Raw genomic sequence first — 22,584 nt, 5'->3', positions numbered from 1 at the left:
TTCTATAACTTCCATTTCAAATGTTCACTCGTGCAGCGCTTGAGACCCAAGAACTGAGCAGGCGTAAAAAAAAAACTTCGTTTGATATGGTTTTCCGTAAGAAAAGTCGACATTAGAATGCAATTTATTTATCTAAAGCCCTCTAGTGCGGCTAAAGTGATTTTCTATTGCTTTGTCTCTGTCATATCAGTCCTATTGCGTTAATATGTTTTATAGAGAAAGGGTTGCATATTGGTGTCTCCATAATGACAATCTAAACCACCTACTGACAACTGGCAAAAAGTTGTCACGATGTATGGGTGTGCTGCTCTGTCTCCATGACTCAGATGCAGCACTCTCTCAACCAGTGCTCTCAACACATAAACACCCATCCAGCCCTCCCCACCACTCACCCACTCACTCACTAGAAGTAGCCCCAAAAAACCCGCGACAAATACATTTTCAACCGCAACATCGTTTTCAAAGTTACGCAATTTGTTCGAAAACCGCAAACATGGCAATCCTGGATGTACTATTTTTTTCAATATATATAAAAATAATAAAAATGTCACTCATATTGGCTCCCCCAATGTGGGGGTTCGTGCGCTCTGATTGGCACAGCGTGAAGTTCTCGGCCACTGACAAGCACTGCAAATCTAAAAGTAGAACCGTCAGGTTTGTCACTACCAGTCAGCATGCAGCAGGTATTGCTTTTATTCTAGCAATAGAATGACCGGCCTCCCACTGTGATAAGTACCTATTGGCAGTCTATAGGCAGTGAGGTTTCTGTGTGTTTCATGCTTAAAACAGACATTTCCTCGAAGTTCAAACCCAAGTCGGAGCTCCTTACAGCTTATGTAAATTATACTGAGCAAAAATATTAACCGGCATACAACAATTTCAAAGATTTGACTGATTAACTGTTCATATAAGGAAATCAGTGAATTGAAATTAATTCATTAGGTCCTAATCTATGGATTTCACACCTGGGAATACAGATATGCATCTGTTGGTCACAGACACCTTAAAAAAAGGTAGGGGTGTGGATCAGCAAATCAGTCAGTATCTGGTGTGGCCACCATTTGCCTCATGCAGCACGACACATCTCCTTAGCATAGATCAGGCTGTTGATTGTGGCCTGTTGAATGTTGTCCCACACCTCTTCAATGGCTGCGCGAAGTTGCTGGATATTGGCGGGAACTGGAACACACTGTCATACAAGTTCATCCAGAGCATCCCAAACAAGCTCAATGGGTGACATGTCTGGTGAGTATGCAGGCCATGGAAGAACTGGGGCATTTTCAGCTTCCAGGAATTGTATGCAGATCCTTGTGACATGGAGCCGTGCATTATCATGCTGAAACATGAGGTGATGGCGGCGGATGAATGGCATGACAATGGGCCTCAGGATCTCATCGCAGTATTTCTGTGCATTAAAATTGCCATCGATAAAATGCAATTGTGTTCATTGTCCGTAGCTTATGTATGCCCATACCATAACCCCTCCGCCACCATGAGGCATTCTGTTCAAAACGTTGACATCAGCAACCGCTCACCCACACAACGCCATATACGTGGTTGGATGTTGGCCGGTTGGATGTACTGCCAAATTATGGTACAGAAATTAAAGCAGTCAGCACGTCAATTGCACACTCCCTCAAAACTTGAAACATCTGTGGCATTGTGTTGTGTGACAAAACTCTACATTTTAGATTGGCCTTTTATTGTCTCCAGCACAAGGTGCACCTGTGTAATGAACATGCTGTTTAAACAACTTCTTGATATGCAACACCTGTCAGGTGGATGGATGATATTGGCAAAGGAGAAATGCTCACTAACAGGGACGTAAACAAATTGGTGCCCAACATTTGAGAGAAATAAGCTTTTGTGCGTATGTAAAATTTTGGGAATCTTTTATTCCAACATGGGACCAACACTTTAAATATTGCGTTTATATTTTTGTTCAGTGTAGAAGACCATTCCTTAAAACATGTTCTGCAGCATTCAACAGCAAAACATAAAAAACTGTTCAATGCAATGTAAGGATTTAGATTCCTGCCTAAATAGACAGACAAATAGACAATAATTATTTATCATAAGACGGCCATAAACAATACCCAGTAATGCTTAATTAAACTGCCAGAAGATTCAAATCTCACCTTTCTGATAAAAATAGTTATACATTGCTCAGGTGTCGTCTCTTTTGAGGACACAAGCTCAAGTACACAGTACAAACGTGATAAAAACACGAAAATATAACACATAATATTACTCAACAAAAGTGGGGGAATAGGGCATGAAATTATTGAAATGCTTTCTAATTATAGTAACAATAAAATCATAAATGACTTTAATATTTAACCTATCTTTTAACTGTAAAATAAACATGATCATACTTGTTGACAGTACAAAATTGGCAACACCTCATGACTGACGACAGAGCATTTTCTGCCCAGCATCCTCTGAGCGACGCAGACGCCATGCTTGCTGACTTGTTACAACTTCAGCTTTAAACACAAAGTGATTTTGTCTTGCTGTGACCAAGAGAAAGTGGACTAAATCCATCAATGAACATCACAGCGTGATGAGATTGCTTTTGCTGCTATAGCTAGGGTATCCCATCTCATATTTCCCGTATTGTAAGTGAAGCTGCGAGGTTCACAGCCAGAGGAAATCAAACCATTATCTGCATAGGCCAGAAAATCTAACGTGTCGCTCTCTATGCAAATGAGGTGTCAGATTTCACAGAGCGCAGCAATTGATGTTGTGCTGTTCACAGAGCACTCTGTACACAAAAATGTTGGTCAGGAACCGGTCTAGAACCGCTCAAAGTCCACTAAATAGGAAAGCTAACGTTTAAGAGGTGTTAAAAGGATTATACTCTACATGGAGCTAGGAGTTCTCGGCATCTGTGCTACGCAATTGCTTCCTGTGAAGAGACAAAAACCTGTCCACAGAACAGGTACTGTTTTTATTAGTTACCATTTTCTACATCCAGATGGGTTACAGTATGCCTCAGCACAGCAACACTTAGAGCCCCCCAAATGGATATGGAGCTCTCCGAATGATAAATTGAGTGTTTGTAATAGGTTGATCACATGGAAGGGGCTGTCATGAGCCATATTTTCATGTGTCCCCCTATTTACTCGGCCTCCTGTCAGCTTGCCAGCATCTGTGCACTCTCCCAGTAAAGAATTATGAACACAGACACAATCACTGAGCACAGACAGGAAGTAATTGACTCCCCAACACCGTCACAACAACTGCCACACACACACACACACACACACACACACACACACACACACACACACACACACACACACACACACACACACACACACACACACACACACACACACACACACACACACACACACACACACACACACACACACACAACACTATATAGTCTACTGTAGATGCTGGGTTGATATATATATAGAAAGTAAAATATACAGAGCCTTCAGAAAGTACTCATACCCCTTGACTTATTCCATGTTGTTGCGTTACAGCCTGAATAATAAAATGTATTAAACATATTTTTCCTCTTTCTCACCAATCTACACACAATACCCCATAAAGACAAAGTGAAAACATGTTTTTATACATTTTTGCAAATGTATTGAAAATTAAACAAAAATATTGAATTTACATAAGTATTCACACCCCTGAGTCAATACTTGGTCAAATTACTTTTTGCAGCGATTACAGCTGGCAGTCTTTCTGGGTAAGTCTCACAAGAGCTTCCCACACTTGGATTGCACAACATTTGCCCATTATTCTTTTCAGAATTCTTCAAGCTCTGTCAAATTGGTTGTTGATCATTGGTACACAACCATTTTCAGGTCTTGCCATAGATTTTCAAGTAGCTTTAAGTCAACACTGTAACTTGGCCACTCAGGAACATTAATTGTCTTCTTGGTAAGCAACTCCAGTGTAGATTTGGCCTTGTGTTTTAGGTTATTGTCCTGCCGAAAGGAGAATTCATCTCCCTGTATCTGGTGGAAAGCTGACTGAACCAGGTTTTTCTCTAGGATTTTGCCTGTGTTTAGCTCCATTCCTTTTATTTTTTATCCTAAAAAACTCCCCAGTCCTTAATGATTACAAGCATACCCATAACATGATACAGCCACCACTATGCTTGAAAATATAAAATGTGGTACTCAGTTTGCCACGTTTTGTAGCATTACATTAGTTCCTTGTAGCAAACAGGATGCATATTTTGGAATATTTGTCTTCTGTACAGGCTTCCTTCTTTTCACTCTGTCAATTAGGTTAGTATTGTGGAGTAACTACAGTGTTGTTGATTCCATCCTCAATTTTCTATTACAGACATTAAACTAGTAACTGTTTTAAAGTCACCATTGGCCTCATGGTGAAATCCCTGAGCGGTTAACTTCCTCTCCGGCAACTGAGTTAGGAAGGACGCCTGTATCTTTGTATTGACTGGGTGCAATGATTCACTATCCAACGTGTAATTAATAACTTCACCATGCTCAAAGGGAAATTGAATGTCTGCTTTTATTTTTACCCATCTACAAATAGGTGCTCTTTGCGAGGCATTGGAAAACCTCCCTGTTTTTTGTGGATGAATATGTGTTTGAAATCCACTGCGACTGAGGGAACTTACAGATAGGATGTGTGGGGTACAGAGATGAGGTCATTCAAAAATCATGTTAAACACTATTATTGCGCACAGAGTGAGTCCATGCAACTTATTATGTGACTTGTTAAGCAATAAACCCTTCCATAAAAGGGTTTGAATACTTATTGACTCAAGACATTTCAGCTTTTCATTTTTAATTAATTTGTCAAAAGTTTGAAAAACATAATTCCACTTTGACATTATGGGTTATGGTGTGTAGGCCAGTGACATGTAACTTAAGGCTGTAACACAACAAAAATGTGGAACAAGTCAAGGGTTGTGAATACTTTCTGAAGGCACTGTATACAACACATTGATTGCTCATTGATCTATTCGTCAGTGTTAGATGCACATTATACCAGCACATATGCAATATCAATAATCTCGACCTATAATAAATGTTAATCAACGTTAGTACTATGGGGCTACTGCATTAAACACACACCTCTGGCAATTATATTGGGAAACAATATTCTCCATCGCACTCCACTCTCCCCTCAAACAGGTCGTAATAAAGTGGCCAAAGCACTCTCCCTCCCTCAGTCCCACAGACATGTTCCATCAGCCAGGGCCAGGCCTGTTGTCCTCTACTGAGAAAGACTATCGACATGCCCAGTTTGCAAAAGGAGACCATTAGTGAGATATAACTTTCAGGGTAATAACAGAGCAATGGGACCTTCATTCATTGTCAGAGTACATCCTGACAGCTATTAAAGAAACTCCTCAAAAACAGTATCCTGTTGGCCTTTTTTAAAAGCCAGGATGTGGCATCATCATGCTTTACATGTCATCACCGTTTTAGACCTGCAGAACTCACACAGTCTTTGTGCCTGGCCTTTTAGATGGTATTTGCTTGAAACATGTTAACGTATTTGCCTTAATCACTTAGCACTAAAGTTTAGATTAAGAACATCGTTAAGAACATCTTAAGATATTTACATCTCCAGAGTCTGATAAACAGGTGGATACCATTTTTGTCTCTGTGTCCAGTATGAAGGAAGTTAGAGGTACAGTATGATGAAAATTACAGGCCTCTCATCTTTTTAAGCGGGAGAACTTGCACAATTGGTGGCTGACTAAATACTTTTTTGCCCCACTGTGGTTTTGCGAGCCAATGCTAACTAGCTTTAGCGCAGTGACTGGAAGTCTATGGGTGTCGGCTAGCATGCTCTGACTCTGGAGAAGTAGATAAAGGGCCTCATTGCCAAAATCACAAAGTAGTCCCTTTAAGGCAGCATTTCACAAACTTGGTCCTCGGGACCCCAAGAGGTGCACGTTTTGATTCGATGGTCCGATGAATACATTACAGAAAGTGAACTTGTTTATTAAGGACGTACGATTCATCTACATGTTCATTTATTCACACAGGAAATGACCTCAGATTCAGAACATTTCAAAGGGATAGACAGTATTCATCCAAGCCTAAAGAGAGTCCAAGCCTAAAGACTGATCCAATCATCACAGTTCTCATTAAAGGTGACATATCGGAAAATAAATGTGAATTGTATTATAGACTTCTATAAATTGACATTTTGCATAATATCATGCATAAGAGACCGTAGTAACATCCTGCAATAGGCACAAATCCCTGAAGCCTAAGCAAAACTGCTCAACATCACGACTCAATGTACATATTACCTCAATTAACTCGACACCGGTGCCCCCGCACATTGACTCTGTACCGGTAACCCCTGTATATAGCCCCGCTATTGTTATTTACAGCCGCTATCTCTTTCTCAAACTGCATTGTTGGTGAAAGGGCTTGTATAAGTAAGCATTTCACTGTCAGGTATTCGGGGGCATGTATTCGGCGCATGTGACAAAATAGCATTTGATTTTATTTCATTTGAATGGGCCCTGTACTGAAAACGTATAGATGATGACTTTCGATGTTGTTCAAGGAGAGGTGGTCCTTCACAAAACTGACAAGACACACACGGGCAGGACCAAGCCAATTACAATCCGTCTGAGAAATGATGCGATTGGATTAATGTTGTACGCTGTTAAGTCCTTGACTCTTGGCCCCTTTTTGAAAATTCAGACAATAGCTTAGAACATTATGAGAAAGAAAAATAAAAATCTGTCTGCTGTGGCATTGACATGAGTCGCAGACAAGGGTCGAGCACGGTCTCAAAATCACAGTAATAATAAAACACATTGTTCCATAATATGACTGGCAAACTGTGCAAGTGTGACAGGCAAAATAAAGCCAGTCAAAATACGAGCCGGTACTCACCTCTTTCTCTCCACAGATATTGCTGATGATGGAATTGGAAGCAGGGCTGGCAGAGGGACCCAGGACTGCCACCACTCCCTTGGACAGGATCTGGCACACTGTCAACACACAGAGACAAGCATCCAGTCAGATAATACAGGACAGGACATGGTCAAAAGGCCACATTCAGCCTGTTGAATAGGAGTTGTATGTTGCTTAGTGCAAGGTTTTATCCTACACTAACAGTCTGAGCCAGCGGTTCCCAGTTCATCTTTAATAAGTAGGAGGTTTTGGGGTTTTCTGCCTATTAACTTGATGATGTTCTATCGATGTATTAACTTACAGCTGCTCTGTGTATGATTTCCCCTCACCGATAGTAGACCTACAGCTGTGGATTAAAATATGACAGATTGAATGGGGGTGCAATGATAGAACATAATTAGCAACAGGTTGGAATGCGATCTGGCCATGTGGAAGTTTTTTGCTAACCATTTAGAATCTCCTGCCAGGAAGCATTCTATTTAAGGTAACAATTGGGGACAAAAGTTGTACTCGAAAAGTGTCATGTCGGGAGTTAGTGCCAAGCAAAATGTGGCGTCATGCAGGGGCACAATGACCTGGTTAAAATAATAGCTGAGAACTACATTTAATCTAAACATTTCAGGTATTTTAGGTCTTCAAAAGGCAGTTGTGACCTGTCTTTTCAAACATCCACCATCACACTGAATCAGTGTCTAAAAGGGAACATTTTTAGGGAAATATAATTTTTCCTATGCACTCCCCTGCACACGAGTTTGAGTTTTAATCTTACTTGCAGGGGAAACAAAAAAAATGCAATTTCAGGTGGGGCTTAATCCCTGTCTTTAATTAACATTGTATGGTAGTGAGGAGGAGGACTGCTGTCTTAAGATGTGGACGTCTTTTGACCAGTCAAAAAGTAGTGCACTATGTAGGGAATAGGGTGCCATTTCGGACACAACCGTGGAGGGAGACAGACTGGCTGGGGTGGGGGACGGGCCATGAACAAACACCAAATGCGGGTAAATATTTATAAAGGAAGAGTAAAGGGGGACAATTTTTTAGCCATTGGAGCAAAGCTCGGGATCCTCGCCGAACGAGATTAGAAAATGACAGGAGCAGTGAATCAAATGATTAATAAATAATCCCTTTGTCATCCAATGGAGTGTCCCCTACACTCCCCTCCTTCTCCTCTCCCACCCACCTGCACCTCTCTCCTCCATTTAAAGCACATTTGCACCTGTCTGCACGGCGTCACCGAACTACCAAGTGATCTGATTAGCCTGACATGACGCCCCATGAGGCTTTTTACAGGGGTGCATTTTCTATTTTACACAGGGAACAGAATATCCTGTTCTCATTTGTTCTACATTTGTTTTTATCTCCTTCTACATTTATTTTGGAATTCCACCCTGTAAACGTAATTTGCCTGATGACGCACGATTGGATAAAGACAGCCATTTCATACAAGTGCATTTTCATCCACTTTCACTCTCCTCGCTGCCTCTCCTCGATTACCTTTTTCAAAAGTAGGCCAGAGAGGACAGAGAGAGAACGCAGTAGTTGAGCAAATCCAATTGAGAAAAGGCCAATGTGTCCGTTTGGGATTCTTTTCCCGCTCCTCCTCGTTCTATGGCCAAAGCAATTTACATCCGTGACAAGTGACAACTTTTCCAATATGAATGTGGATCATTATAACGGAAACCTGCACCACTTCTGTCTAATCGTGGTCAGAAGGTCAGTGGGTTGTCTGGAGTCCATTCTGTTTGTTTACAATTGATTCCCTCAAATCAATTAATTCTTATTGAAAGCTGCAGCAGCTGCAAATGAGATAAAGCCAACATATGCATGGGACCTGGAGTTTAGTTCTGTGAACCCACAGAAATATACACGTTCATATGCACACATGAATGCACACACACACACACACACATCAAAACCACACACACCACTCACACACAGTAAGTGAAAATAACGTGTACAAAGTATTTAGTCAGCCACCAATTGTGCAAGTTCTCCCACTTAAAAAGATGAGAGAGGCCTGTAATTTTCATCATAGGTACACTTCAACTATGAAAGACAAAATGAGAAGAAAAAAAATCCAGAAAATCACATCGTAGGATTTTTAATGAATGTATTTGCAAATGATGGTGGAAAATAAGTATTTGGTCACCTACAAACAAGCAAGATTTCTGGCTCTCACAGACCTGTAACTTCTTATTTAAGAGGCTCCTCTGTCCTCCACTCATTACCTGAATTAATGGCACCTGTTTGAACTTGTTATCAGTATAAAAGACACCTGTCCACAACCTCAAACAGTCACACTCCAAACTCCACTATGGCCAAGACCAAAGAGCTGTCAAAGGACACCAGAAACAAAATTGTAGACCTGCATCAGGCTGGGAAGACTGAATCTGCAATAGGTAAGCAGCTTGGTTTGAAGAAATCAACTGTAGGAGCAATTATTAGGAAATGGAAGACATACAAGACCACTGATAATCTCCCTCGATCTGGGGCTCCCCGCAAGATCTCACCCCGTGGGGTCAAAATTATCACAAGAATGGTGAGCAAAAATCCCAGAACCACACGGGGGGACCTAGTGAATGACCTTCAGAGGGCTGGGACCAAAGTAACAAAGCCTACCATCAGTAACACACTACACCGCCAGGGACTCAAATCCTGCAGTGCCAGACGTGTCCCCCTGCTTAAGCCAGTACATGTCCAGGCCCGTCTGAAGTTTGCTAGAAAGCATTTGGATGATCAGAAGAAGATTGGGAGAATGTCATATGGTCAGATGAAACCAAAATCTAACTTTTTGGTAAAAACTCAACTCGTCGTGTTTGGAGGACAAAGAATGCTGAGTTGCATCCAAAGAACACCATACCTACTGTGAAGCATGGGGGTGGAAACATCATGCTTTGGGGCTGTTTTTCTGCAAAGGGACGAGGACGACTGATCCGTGTAAAGGAAAGAATGAATGGGGCCATGTATCGTGAGATTTTAAATGAAAACCTCCTTCCATCAGCAAGAGCATTGAAGATGAAACGTGGCTAAGTCTTTCAGCATGACAATGATCCCAAACACACCGCCCGGGCAACGAAGGAGTGGCTTCGTAAGAAGCATTTCAAGGTCCTGGAGTGGCCTAGCCAGTCTCCAGATCTCAACCCCATAGAAAATCTTTGGAGGGAGTTGAAAGTCTGTGTTGCCCAGCAACAGCCCCAAAACATCACTGCTCTAGAGGAGATCTGCATGGAGGAATGGGCCAAAATACCAGCAACAGTGTGTGAAAACCTTGTGAAGACATACAGAAAACATTTGACCTCTGTCATTGCCAACAAAGGGTATATAACAAAGTATTGCGATAAACTTTTGTTATTGACCAAATACGTATTTTCCACCATAATTTGCTAATAAATTCATTAAAAATCCTACAATGTGATTTTCTGGATTTTTTTTCTCATTTTGTCTGTCATAGTTGAAGTCTACCTATGATGACAATTACAGGCCTCTCTCATCTTTTTAAGTGGGAGAACTTGCACAATTGGTGGCTGACTAAATACCTTTTTGCCCCACTGTATGTGGCTTTTTGGACACATCTGAACACGTGTGAACAAATCAGATGTGAAAAACAGTCAGACACGTGATTTCCCAACATTTCACGTGTACTCATGTCCGCTACACTTTCACATATGCATTTTCACACTGTAACGACAACTAGAGCTGTCAAATGATTACAAAAATGGATGGAGTATATCGCAGGATTCACTTCATAATTTGCTCAAATTGAGCTGTAATTTATCTTGGATGTTTTCAGTGTATTTTGAAAGATTTCAGACAATGTGCCACCCCCCAAAAATGTCTGCACTGAAATTACAAAAAGTTAACTTGAGTTAATTAACTGATTAACTCTGACAGTGCTCATTTTAACATGTTAAACAGGATAAATAACGAGACATGGAGCACTAGCTTTTGTTCTTTTCACTGGGCTCTTTCTAATAGTCACTGTCCAACGTATGAAGAAGAGAGGCGTGTACCTGCAATTAACGCACTTGAATTATTATACTCAGGTAGGCTAAATTACCTTTATACAGAATGGCGTTACAGAATTTGCAATACCATATGTGGAAAAATTGCTACTGCAACATGTTAAAAATCAAATCAAATCAAATTTTATTTGTCACATACACATGGTTAGCAGATGTTAATGCGAGTGTAGCGAAATGCTTGTGCTTCTAGTTCCGACAATGCAGTAATAACAAGTAATCTAACTAACAATTCCAAAACTACTGTCTTGTACACAGTGTAAGGGGATAAAGAATATGTACATAAGGATATATGAATGAGTGATGGTACAGAGCAGCATAGGCAAGATACAGTAGATGGTATTGAGTACAGTATGTACAAATGAGATGAGTATGTAAACAAAGTGGCATAGTTTAAAGTGGCTAGTGATACATGTATTACATAAGGATACAGTCGATGATATAGAGTACAGTATATACGTATGCATATGAGATGAATAATGTAGGGTAAGTAACATTATATAAGGTAGCATTGTTTAAAGTGACTAGTGATATATTTACATAATTTCCCATCAATTCCCATTATTAAAGTGGCTGGAGTTGAGTCAGTGTCAGTGTGTTGGCAGCAGCCACTCAGTGTTAGTGGTGGCTGTTTAACAGTCTGATGGCCTTGAGATAGAAGCTGTTTTTCAGTCTCTCGGTCCCAGCTTTGATGCACCTGTACTGACCTCGCCTTCTGGATGATAGCGGGGTGAACAGGCAGTGGCTCGGGTGGTTGATGTCCTTGATGATCTTTATGGCCTTCCTGTGACATCGGGTGGTGTAGGTGTCCTGGAGGGCAGGTAGTTTGCCCCCGGTGATGCGTTGTGCAGACCTCACTACCCTCTGGAGAGCCTTACGGTTGAGGGCGGTGCAGTTGCCATACCAGGCGGTGATACAGCCCGCCAGGATGCTCTCGATTGTGCATCTGTAGAAGTTTGTGAGTGCTTTTGGTGACAAGCCAAATTTCTTCAGCCTCCTGAGGTTGAAGAGGCGCTGCTGCGCCTTCTTCACGATGCTGTCTGTGTGAGTGGACCAATTAAGTTTGTCTGTGATGTGTATGCCGAGGAACTTAAAACTTGCTACCCTCTCCACTACTGTTCCATCGATGTGGATAGGGGGGTGTTCCCTCTGCTGTTTCCTGAAGTCCACAATCATCTCCTTAGTTTTGTTGACGTTGAGTGTGAGGTTATTTTCCTGACACCACACTCCGAGGGCCCTCACCTCCTCCCTGTAGGCCGTCTCGTCGTTGTTGGTAATCAAGCCTACCACTGTTGTGTCGTCCGCAAACTTGACGATTGAGTTGGAGGCGTGCGTGGCCACGCAGTCGTGGGTGAACAGGGAGTACAGGAGAGGGCTCAGAACGCACCCTTGTGGGGCCCCAGTGTTGAGGATCAGCGGGGAGGAGATGTTGTTGCCTACCCTCACCACCTGGGGGCGGCCCGTCAGGAAGTCCAGTACCCAGTTGCACAGGGCGGGGTCGAGACCCAGGGTCTCGAGCTTGATGACGAGCTTGGAGGGAACTATGGTGTTGAATGCCGAGCTGTAGTCGATGAACAGCATTCTCACATAGGTATTCCTCTTGTCCAGATGGGTTAGGGCAGTGTGCAGTGTGGTTGAGATTGCATCGTCTGTGGACCTATTTGGGCGGTAAGCAAATTGGAGTGGGTCTAGGGTGTCAGGTAGGGTGGAGGTGATATGGTCCTTGACTAGTCTCTCAAAGCACTTCATGATGACGGATGTGAGTGCTACGGGGCGGTAGTCATTTAGCTCAGTTACCTTAGCTTTCTTGGGAACAGGAACAATGGTGGCCCTCTTGAAGCATGTGGGAACAGCAGACTGGTATAGGGATTGATTGAATATGTCCGTAAACACACCGGCCAGCTGGTCTGCGCATGCTCTGAGGGCGCGGCTGGGGATGCCGTCTGGGCCTGCAGCCTTGCGAGGGTTAACACGTTTAAATGTCTTACTCACCTCGGCTGCAGTGAAGGAGAGACCGCATGTTTTCGTTGCAGGCCGTGTCAGTGGCACTGTATTGTCCTCAAAGCGGGCAAAAAAGTTATTTAGTCTGCCTGGGAGCAAGACATCCTGGTCCGTGACTGGGCTGGATTTCTTCCTGTAGTCCGTGATTGACTGTAGACCCTGCCACATGCCTCTTGTGTCTGAGCCATTGAATTGAGATTCTACTTTGTCTCTGTACTGGCGCTTAGCTTGTTTGATAGCCTTGCGGAGGGAATAGCTGCACTGTTTGTATTCGGTCATGTTACCAGACACCTTGCCCTGATTAAAAGCAGTGGTTCGCGCTTTCAGTTTCACACGAATGCTGCCATCAATCCACGGTTTCTGGTTAGGGAATGTTTTAATCGTTGCTATGGGAACGACATCTTCAACGCACGTTCTAATGAACTCGCACACCGAATCAGCGTATTCGTCAATGTTGTTATCTGACGCAATACGAAACATCTCCCAGTCCACGTGATGGAAGCAGTCTTGGAGTGTGGAGTCAGCTTGGTCGGACCAGCGTTGGACAGACCTCAGCGTGGGAGCCTCTTGTTTTAGTTTCTGTCTGTAGGCAGGGATCAACAAAATGGAGTCGTGGTCAGCTTTTCCGAAAGGGGGGCGGGGCAGGGCCTTATATGCGTCGCGGAAGTTAGAGTAACAATGATCCAAGGTCTTTCCACCCCTGGTTGCGCAATCGATATGCTGATAAAATTTGGGGAGTCTTGTTTTCAGATTAGCCTTGTTAAAATCCCCAGCTACAATGAATGCAGCCTCCGGATAAATCGTTTCCAGTTTGCAGAGAGTTAAATAAAGTTCGTTCAGAGCCATCGATGTGTCTGCTTGGGGGGGGATATATACGGCTGTGATTATAATCGAAGAGAATTCTCTTGGTAGATAATGCGGTCTACATTTGATTGTGAGGAATTCTAAATCAGGTGAACAGAAGGATTTGAGTTCCTGTATGTTTCTTTCATCACACCATGTCACGTTGGCCATGAGGCATACGCCCCCGCCCCTCTTCTTACCAGAAAGATGTTTGTTTCTGTCAGCGCGATGCGTGGAGAAACCCGTTGGCTGCACCGGTTCAGATAGAGTCTCTCCAGTGAGCCATGTTTCAGTGAAGCAAAGGACGTTACAGTCTCTGATGTCCCTCTGGAATGCTACCCTTGCTCGGATTTCATCAACCTTGTTGTCAAGAGACTGGACATTGGCAAGAAGAATGCTAGGGAGTGGTGCGCGGTGTGCCCGTCTCCGGAGTCTGACCAGAAGACCGCCTCGTTTCCCTCTCTTTCGGAGTCGTTTTTTTGGGTCGCTGCATAGGATCCACTCCGTTGTCCTGTTTGTAAGGCAGAACACAGGGTCCGCGTCGCGAAAAACATATTCTTGGTCGTACTGATGGTGAGTTGACGCTGATCTTATATTCACACCACCTTTTAACATGTGAGGAGAATGACACCATTTCACCACCATGTTGAACGTGAGAATTTCACATGAGAAAGTTTTTCACATGGGAAATGGTATATCCCATTTTTCACAAAATTCAAGTGAGGTGAAAACACGTTTTTCTTACATGTGAAAAAGTGGTGTTAACATGTGAACTCTAAATTCACATACATTCGACATGCGATTTTTGTCAGGGCAATCACAGACACACCTCTACAAAGCTTGGTGGTCTTGGCTGACTTTCTATCCATCCTACATGGCCATAACCAGAGCTCTAATAAAAGACAGGAACAGCTCTGGTGTTGTGGAAAAAACTGGGGCTGGGCGGGCAGAAAGACACACACACACACACACACACACACACACACACACACACACACACACACACACACACACACACACACACACACACACACGGCTGGGCAGGTAGTTCTGGCTGTGTGACATTTCCCCCTTACTGGTGCCACTGATCCATCCCTAATCCAATTTCTACCTGGGCACATCCACTACAGCACTAAATTAGAATGGGGTTTACAGGCAGCCAACCAAGCAGGGAGAGGAATACAGTTGTTTTTATGCATGAGGAGGAGCTACCGCGACCATAAAGCTCTACTAATTCTGAGAATTGCAAGGAAGGGTCCTCTTTTTTTAATAACAATAGGGTTACTGTCCTCAATTTGGAAGCCCCAGTTCAATAAGGTTACTGACTGAATGATGGTATGAATCTAATGGGCGTACACCTACAGTACAATGTGCTTTTAACCCCCTAGAGTCGATTGACGCAGAGGTGCCTCAATCTAAGTAACATGATTTTAAAAAATCCCCATCCGTTTAAGTTTTTCTCAATCCACCACATCCGCCTATGTTATACTTCCGCATCTGCGTTGAAAGGTGGCAGAGCTAGAGCGGTGTTTGCCAGACCATGAGACATCACAAAAATGGGTCTTCTCATTGAAAACGTCTGTAATACGGACGCTATATGCCGTCATTGTAAATACGAATTTGTTCTTAATTGACTTGCCTAGTTAACGGAAAGGGGAGCACGATGGCGGTCTCCATTTTGCTCTATAACCCCCACAAGTGTCAGGGGACTCTTCTGAAGTCGATACTGTTGATGACAACTTCTGTTTGTAACATCAGAAGCATTTGGGCTACAAACTAATGTCACTGTGGAAAGGGGACATTCTCATGAACACGATGGTTTTGTTCTCCGTTTTGCTCTACGACCCCCACAAGTGTCACAGGACTAGTCTGAAGGTAACCAGTACCGTTTTTTAAAAATGAACAGAAGTATGAAAGTAGTTTCATGCCTACCCAAAAAAAAGGGGTTAAACACAGTATGAGCTTTCTTATATCTCCAAATACATCAAAACCTTGTTTCTTATGATAGATTTTTTGACTGTATTTTTGTTTACATTTATGAATGTGTTATTCAATGCATTTCTCTGGGCTATAGTAGTAAAGGACAAATTCTATATTTTACCAAAATATACACCACCGTTCAAATGTTTGAGGTCACTTAGAAATGTCCATGTTTTCCATGAAAACATTCATGAAATGAGTTGCAAAATGAATAGGAAATATAGTCAAGACTAAATAATGATTTTTTAATTAAAATAATAATTGTGTCCTTCAAACTTTGCTTTCATCAAAGAATCCTCCATTTGCAGAAATTACAGCCTTGCAGACCTTTGGCATTCTAGTTGTCAACTTCCTGAAGCACCTCCCACAAGTTGGATTGGCTTCTTAAGTACTATACAGTCAAGCTGCTCCCACAACAGCTCAATAGGGTTGAGATCCGGTGACTGTGCTGGCCACTCCATTATAGACAGAATACCAGCTAACTGCTTCTTCCCTAAATACTTCTTGCATAGTTTGGAGCTGTTGGCTCCAAGCACCGTCCACAGGGTATGGCATGGCGTTGCAAAATGGAGTGATAGCATTCCTTCAAGATCCCTTTTACCCTGTACAAATCTCCCACTTTACCACCACCAAAGCACCCTCAGACCATCACATTGCCTCCACCATGCTTGACAGATGGCGTCAAGCACTCCTCCAGCATCTTTTCATTTTTTCTGCGTCTCACAAATGTTCTTCTTTGTGATCCGAACACCTCAAACTTAGATTTGTCTGTCCATTACACTTTTTCCCAATCTTCCTCTGTCCAGTGTCTGTGTTCATTAGCCCATCTTAATCTTTTATTTTTATTGGCCAGTCTGAGATATGTCTTTTTCTTTGCAACTCTGCCTAGAAGGCCAGCATCCCGGAGTTGCCTCTTCACTGTTGACGTTGAGACTGGTGTTTTGCGGGTACTATTTAATGAAGCTGCCAGTTGAGGACTTGTGAGGCATCTGTTTCTCAAAATAGACACTCTAATGAACTTGTCCTCTTGCTGAGGTGTGCACTGGGGCCTCCCACTCTTCTTTCTATTCTGGTTAGAGCCAAATTTGCGCTGTTAAATGAAGGAAGTAGTACACAACGGTGTACGAGATGTTCTGTTTCTTGGCAAATTCTCGCATTGAATAGCCTTCATTTCTCAGAACAAGAATAGACTGACGAGTTTCACAAGAAAGGTCTTTGTTTCTGGCCATTTTGAGCTTGTAATCTAACCCACAAATGCTGATGCTCCAGATACTCAACTAGTCTAAAGAAGGCCAGTTTTTATTGATTCTTTAAACCAGGACAACAGTTTTCAGCTGTGCTAACATAATTGCAAAAGGGTTTTCTAATGATCAATTAGCCTTTTAAAATGATAAACTTGGATTAGGTAACACAACGTGCCATTGGAACACAGGAGTGATGGTTGCTGATAATGGGCCTCTGTACGCCTATGTAGATATTCCATTAAAAATCTGCCGTTTCCAGCTACCATAGTCATTTACAAAATCAACAATATCTGTATTTCTGATCAATTTGCTGTTATTTTAATGGACAAAAAAATTGCTTTTCTTTCAAAGTGACCCTAAACTTTCGAACGGTAGAATATATATACAGTTGAAGTTGGAAGTTTACATACACCTTAGCCAAATACATTTCAACTCAGTTTTTCACAATTCCTAACATTTAATCATAGTAAAAATTCCCTGTCTTAGGTCAGTTAGGACGACCACTGTATTTTAAGAATGTGAAATGCCAGACTAAAAGTTGAGAGAAAGATTTATTTAAACTTTAAATTTCACATATTTTTATTTCATATATCACATTCCCAGTGGGTCAGATGTTTACATACACTCAATTAATATTTGGTAGCATTGCCTTTAAATTGTTTAACTTTGGTCAAATGTTTCGGGTAGCCTTCCACAAGCTGCCCACAGTAATTTTGGTGAATTTTGGCCCATTCCTCCTGACAGAGCTGGTGTAACTGAGTCAGGTTATTAGGCCTCCTTGCTCACACAAGCTTTTTCAGTTCTGCCCCTATAGGGTTGAGGTCAGGGCTTTGTGATGGCCACTCCAATACCTTGACTTTGTTGTCCTTAAACCATTTTGCCACAACTTTGGAAGTATGTTTGGGGTCATTGTCCATTGTACCTATTTCCTCCAGCATCTTTACAAGGTCCTTTGCTGTTGTTCTGGGATTGATTTCCCACTTCCTGAGCAGTATGACGGCTGCGTGGTCCCATGGTGTTTATAATTGCATACTACTGTTTGTACAGATGAACGGGGTACCTTCAAGCGTTTGGAAATTGCTCCCAAGGATGAACCAGACTTGTGGAGGTCTACAATTCTTTTCCTGAGGTCTTGGCTGATTTCTTTTGATTTCCCCATGTTGTCTAAAGAGGCACTGAGTTTGAAGGTAGGCCTTGAAATAAATCCACAGGTACACCTCCAAGTGACTCAGATGATGTCAATTAGCCTATCAGAAGCTTCTAAAGCCATGACATAATTTTCTGGAATTTTCCAAGCTGTCAACTTAGTGTTTGTAAACTTCTGACCCACTGGAATTGTGTTACAGTGAATTATAAGTGAAATAACCTGTCTGTAAACAATTGTCGGAAAAATTACTTGTGTCATGCACAAAGCAGATGTCCTAACCGACTTGCCAAAACTATAGTTTGTTAATAAGAAATTTGTGGAGTGGTTGAAAAACAAGTTTTAATGACTCCAACCTAAGTGTATGTAAACTTCCGACTTCAACTGTACATGTATAGTTTTGAGGGATACCTAAAGGGGTCATAAAACTCAAACATCTAAATGTTTTTTTTCATCTAATCAAAAGTAGCTGGTATAAAAATACCAGCACTAAAACCAACTTGTTGAAATGTAAATACATTATTAATATTTCATTGCACAAGGTCATGGTGATAGGCTATTGACATTGTTAAGATTTTTCCAAATCCTGTCCACCTCATTAGAGCTGTAGTATTTACTGTATATCTTTAGGCTAGTCATTCAAACAGCTAGGTAACAAGGAAACAAAACAAGGTCCAAAATCTAACATCCAGACATCAACATACCTTTAGGCTCCTGAAACGTCCAAATATGACTGCTCATTTTTCTCTTTCACACGATAGAGCACCTCAGCTATTTTCCAATAATTTGTTTACCACTGTTCTCGCTACTACAAATATTACTAAACAAGATAGACTTATCTCGCTGTACTCAAGGGATTTCTGAAAGCAGGGGATAACAAGGGGAGACAGGCACAGAATTTAAAAGACTGACAGACAAAAGGACGAATGGACGGACGGATAGACAGACACTGACAGACATTGACAGACAGACACTGACAGAGACAGCCAACCAGACAGACAGACAGACAGACAGACAGACAGACAGACAGACAGACAGACAGACAGACAGACAGACAGGACACTGACAGACAGAGACAGCCAACCAGTAAGACAGACAGACAGACAGACAGACAGACAGACAGACAGACAGACAGACAGACAGACATTGACATACACTGACAGAGACAGCCAACCAGTAAGACAGACAGACACAGACAGACAGACAGACAGACAGACAGACAGACAGACAGACATTGACAGACAGACAGACAGACAGACATTGACAGACAGACAGACATTGACAGACAGACAGACATTGACAGACAGACAGACAGACAGACAGACAGACAGACAGACAGACATGGGAGACAGCCAACCAGTAAGACAGACACTGACAGACAGACACTGACAGACAGACATTGACAGACAGACACTGACAGACAGACATTGACAGACAGACACTGACAGACATTGACAGACAGACATTGACAGACAGACACTGACAGACATTGACAGACAGACACTGACAGAGACAGCCAACCAGTAAGACAGACAGACAGACAGACAGACAGACAGACAGACAGACAGACAGACAGACAGACACTGAACGGGAGACAGCCAACCAGTAAGACAGACAGACAGACAGACAGACAGACAGACAGACACTGACAGACAGACATTGACAGACATTGACAGACAGACACTGACAGAGACAGCCAACCAGTAAGACAGACAGAGACAGACAGACATTGACAGACATTAACAGACAGACATTGACAGACATTGACAGACAGACAGACAGACAGACAGACAGACAGACAGACATTGACAGACAGACACTGACAGACAGACAGACAGACAGGACACTGACAGACAGAGACAGCCAACCAGTAAGACAGACAGACAGACAGACAGACAGACAGACAGACAGACAGACAGACAGACAGACAGACATTGACAGACAGACACTGACAGACATTGACAGACAGACAGACAGACAGACAGACAGACAGACAGACAGACATTGACAGACAGACACTGACAGACATTGACAGACAGACAGACAGACAGACAGACAGACAGACATTGACAGACAGACACTGAATGGGAGACAGCCAACCAGTACTGACAGACATTGACAGACAGACAGACAGACACTGACAGACAGACACTGACAGACAGACATTGACAGACAGACACTGACAGACAGACATTGACAGACAGTGACAGACATTGACAGACAGACATTGACAGACAGACACTGACAGACATTGACAGACAGACACTGACAGAGACAGCCAACCAGTAAGACAGACAGACAGACAGACAGACAGACACTGAACGGGAGACAGCCAACCAGTAAGACAGACAGACAGACAGACAGACAGACAGACAGACAGACACTGACAGACAGACACTGACAGACATTGACAGACAGACACTGACAGAGACAGCCAACCAGTAAGACAGACAGAGACAGACAGACATTGACAGACATTAACAGACAGACATTGACAGACATTGACAGACAGACAGACAGACAGACAGACAGACAGACAGATGTTCTAATGTGACACCCTGGTCTTTCACTTTTTGAAAATGATAACAGAGTCGGGAAGCCACCTCGTTCTCTCATCCTCAACCGCCCACTACTTACTGGTCTCTCCCATCTCATATTCACTGTCTCTCAGCAGCTCAAAGATGTCCACCTCCAGCTTTCCCGTTGTGGAGCGGTTACTGGACCGGTTGATGCTGTCCTTTGCCAGAGTGATGGCCAATCGCTCACCCCGGCTGCACTCCATTGGGTCGTCAAGTATGGCGGCTGCGGAAGAGAATGGGAAGAAAGAATAACATTAGAAGGGATCTTTGGCAACCCAGTATCACGATGGGCCACATTGTCAAGACACGGTGCATATACTTCATGATTTCCTCTGTGCTGCACAAACTGTGCTGCAAATAATGCAGAACTACAGAGATCACACACATGCTTCATGGGATGGTTATATCATTACTAAATGTATAGTCAGAATAAACAAGTGACCACATGCTACATTGTAAAAAAAAAGAAGAAAGAAGCCAAAACACAACCGCTTTACAAATCTTGTGATTCCTAATCCAGAGCAGCAGCCAGCAAGGTCCTATCTAAGTGTGGAACTCAATCAAATGCATGAGTGATGAGGCAACACATTTTAAAAGGGCTGTTCTGTTCACTCGTGATGTCGGAATGAACATATTTTTTTCACGCATGACGCACACGCTGCATGTGTCATATGTGTGTGTGTGTGTGTGTTTGTGTGTGTGTGTGTGTGGGGGGGGGGGGATTAATATGAATGAATCAGACAACCAGTTAAGAGATCGGGCCTTGCTGTGTCCTAGCAAGCAAATGAGCAACTCAGTGGTCGATTCACACGACAGTTTTAGGATAACTGAAAAGGCACACAGTGCCTAGCTTGCAATCCTGAGTGTGTCCCAAGACAGCAGGTTCAGGTTCAACACTCCAGCGTAATTAGTCGAATTAGACTAGGGGGAAGTAAAAAAAAACAAAAAAAACACGACATTCTAGGTAGAAATCAATGGACGAGGGAAGTGAACCCTGAGCTCACCATGCTGTAGGTAAAACAGGGAATTGAGAATATGAATTGTATAATTCCCTCCAACATAGACACAATCCACCAGAAGCTATTTACAATCGGCTTAAGTGCTAAATAATAGCTTTCTTTCTGTAGGAATGTTGCCTAACGGTGAGGTCAGTCAATGCAAGTACAGACGTGTGTATAACTGACCCCTGCATTTCTCTGTGCTTTGCGCCAATACATAAGCTCAACCTGTAGAGCAAAAGGAAAGGTTCCCCTAACGAGGGGGTCGTTTGCCTGACATTTTTTGTTGAACGACAACTGCAAAAACATTCACACTACCGGCTCCATTTTAACAGCAATCCCAGCTATTGCTGCTTTCCCTGAGTTGTCCGGCGAGTGAGATTAACAGCACTGTAATTAGATACGGGATCGGATCTAGATGGAGGGCAAGGACAATGTAATAATTACTGTAGCATTAGAGCTGATAAACCACAGCCACGGCGGGATAAAACTGTCCTCGCAGCAATTAGGGATGTTTACAAAGATTCAGATGAAGGTATAGCAAAAAGGTTGCCTGAGGTTTATTTATCCATATATTTTTCTATTTATCCATTATTTTACTGTGGAGGAAGAATGAGAATTTGCTTGGTAACATGGATAATTAAGATGTCTTATCTGCAGAATATTCTTAAATGATTGAACTGTGGAACTCTTGTTATTAGCAAGTATCCTTTCGGACTCTGGTGTTGGCAGTTGCACTTCCTCCCTCATATGGGCCTCGGTCACTTAGGTGTGCCGAAGCCTCGGTCACTCTCGGCCCAGAGAGGGGAGAAGCCAGGCTTGTCTATCACATGTCCCTGTTGCTATGCAGAATATCAGAAAGAGAAGAGGACAGGAGGGAACATTGTCTTCA

General features: G+C 42.7%; 1 protein-coding gene across 1 annotated transcript in view; it reads right to left on the bottom strand.

Moving 5' to 3' along the window:
- LOC139385594 (glutamate receptor ionotropic, kainate 4-like) overlaps positions 1-22,584 on the bottom strand; it is a 211,543-nt gene that overhangs the window by 126,672 nt on the left and 62,287 nt on the right. Inside the window, exons 2-3 of the mRNA XM_071130794.1 lie at positions 20,753-20,917; positions 6,864-6,961 (exon numbers count right to left, since the gene is read on the bottom strand). Coding sequence (XP_070986895.1) covers positions 6,864-6,961; positions 20,753-20,917 — 263 coding nt within the window. The remainder of the gene's footprint in view (positions 1-6,863; positions 6,962-20,752; positions 20,918-22,584) is intronic.

The sequence above is a fragment of the Oncorhynchus clarkii genome, chromosome 27 (genome assembly GCF_045791955.1).
Source record: "Oncorhynchus clarkii lewisi isolate Uvic-CL-2024 chromosome 27, UVic_Ocla_1.0, whole genome shotgun sequence".
Classification (NCBI taxonomy): Eukaryota; Metazoa; Chordata; class Actinopteri; order Salmoniformes; family Salmonidae; genus Oncorhynchus; species Oncorhynchus clarkii.
The sequence above is the reverse complement of the archived record's forward strand: the minus strand, read 5'-3'. Positions and strand labels throughout refer to the sequence as shown.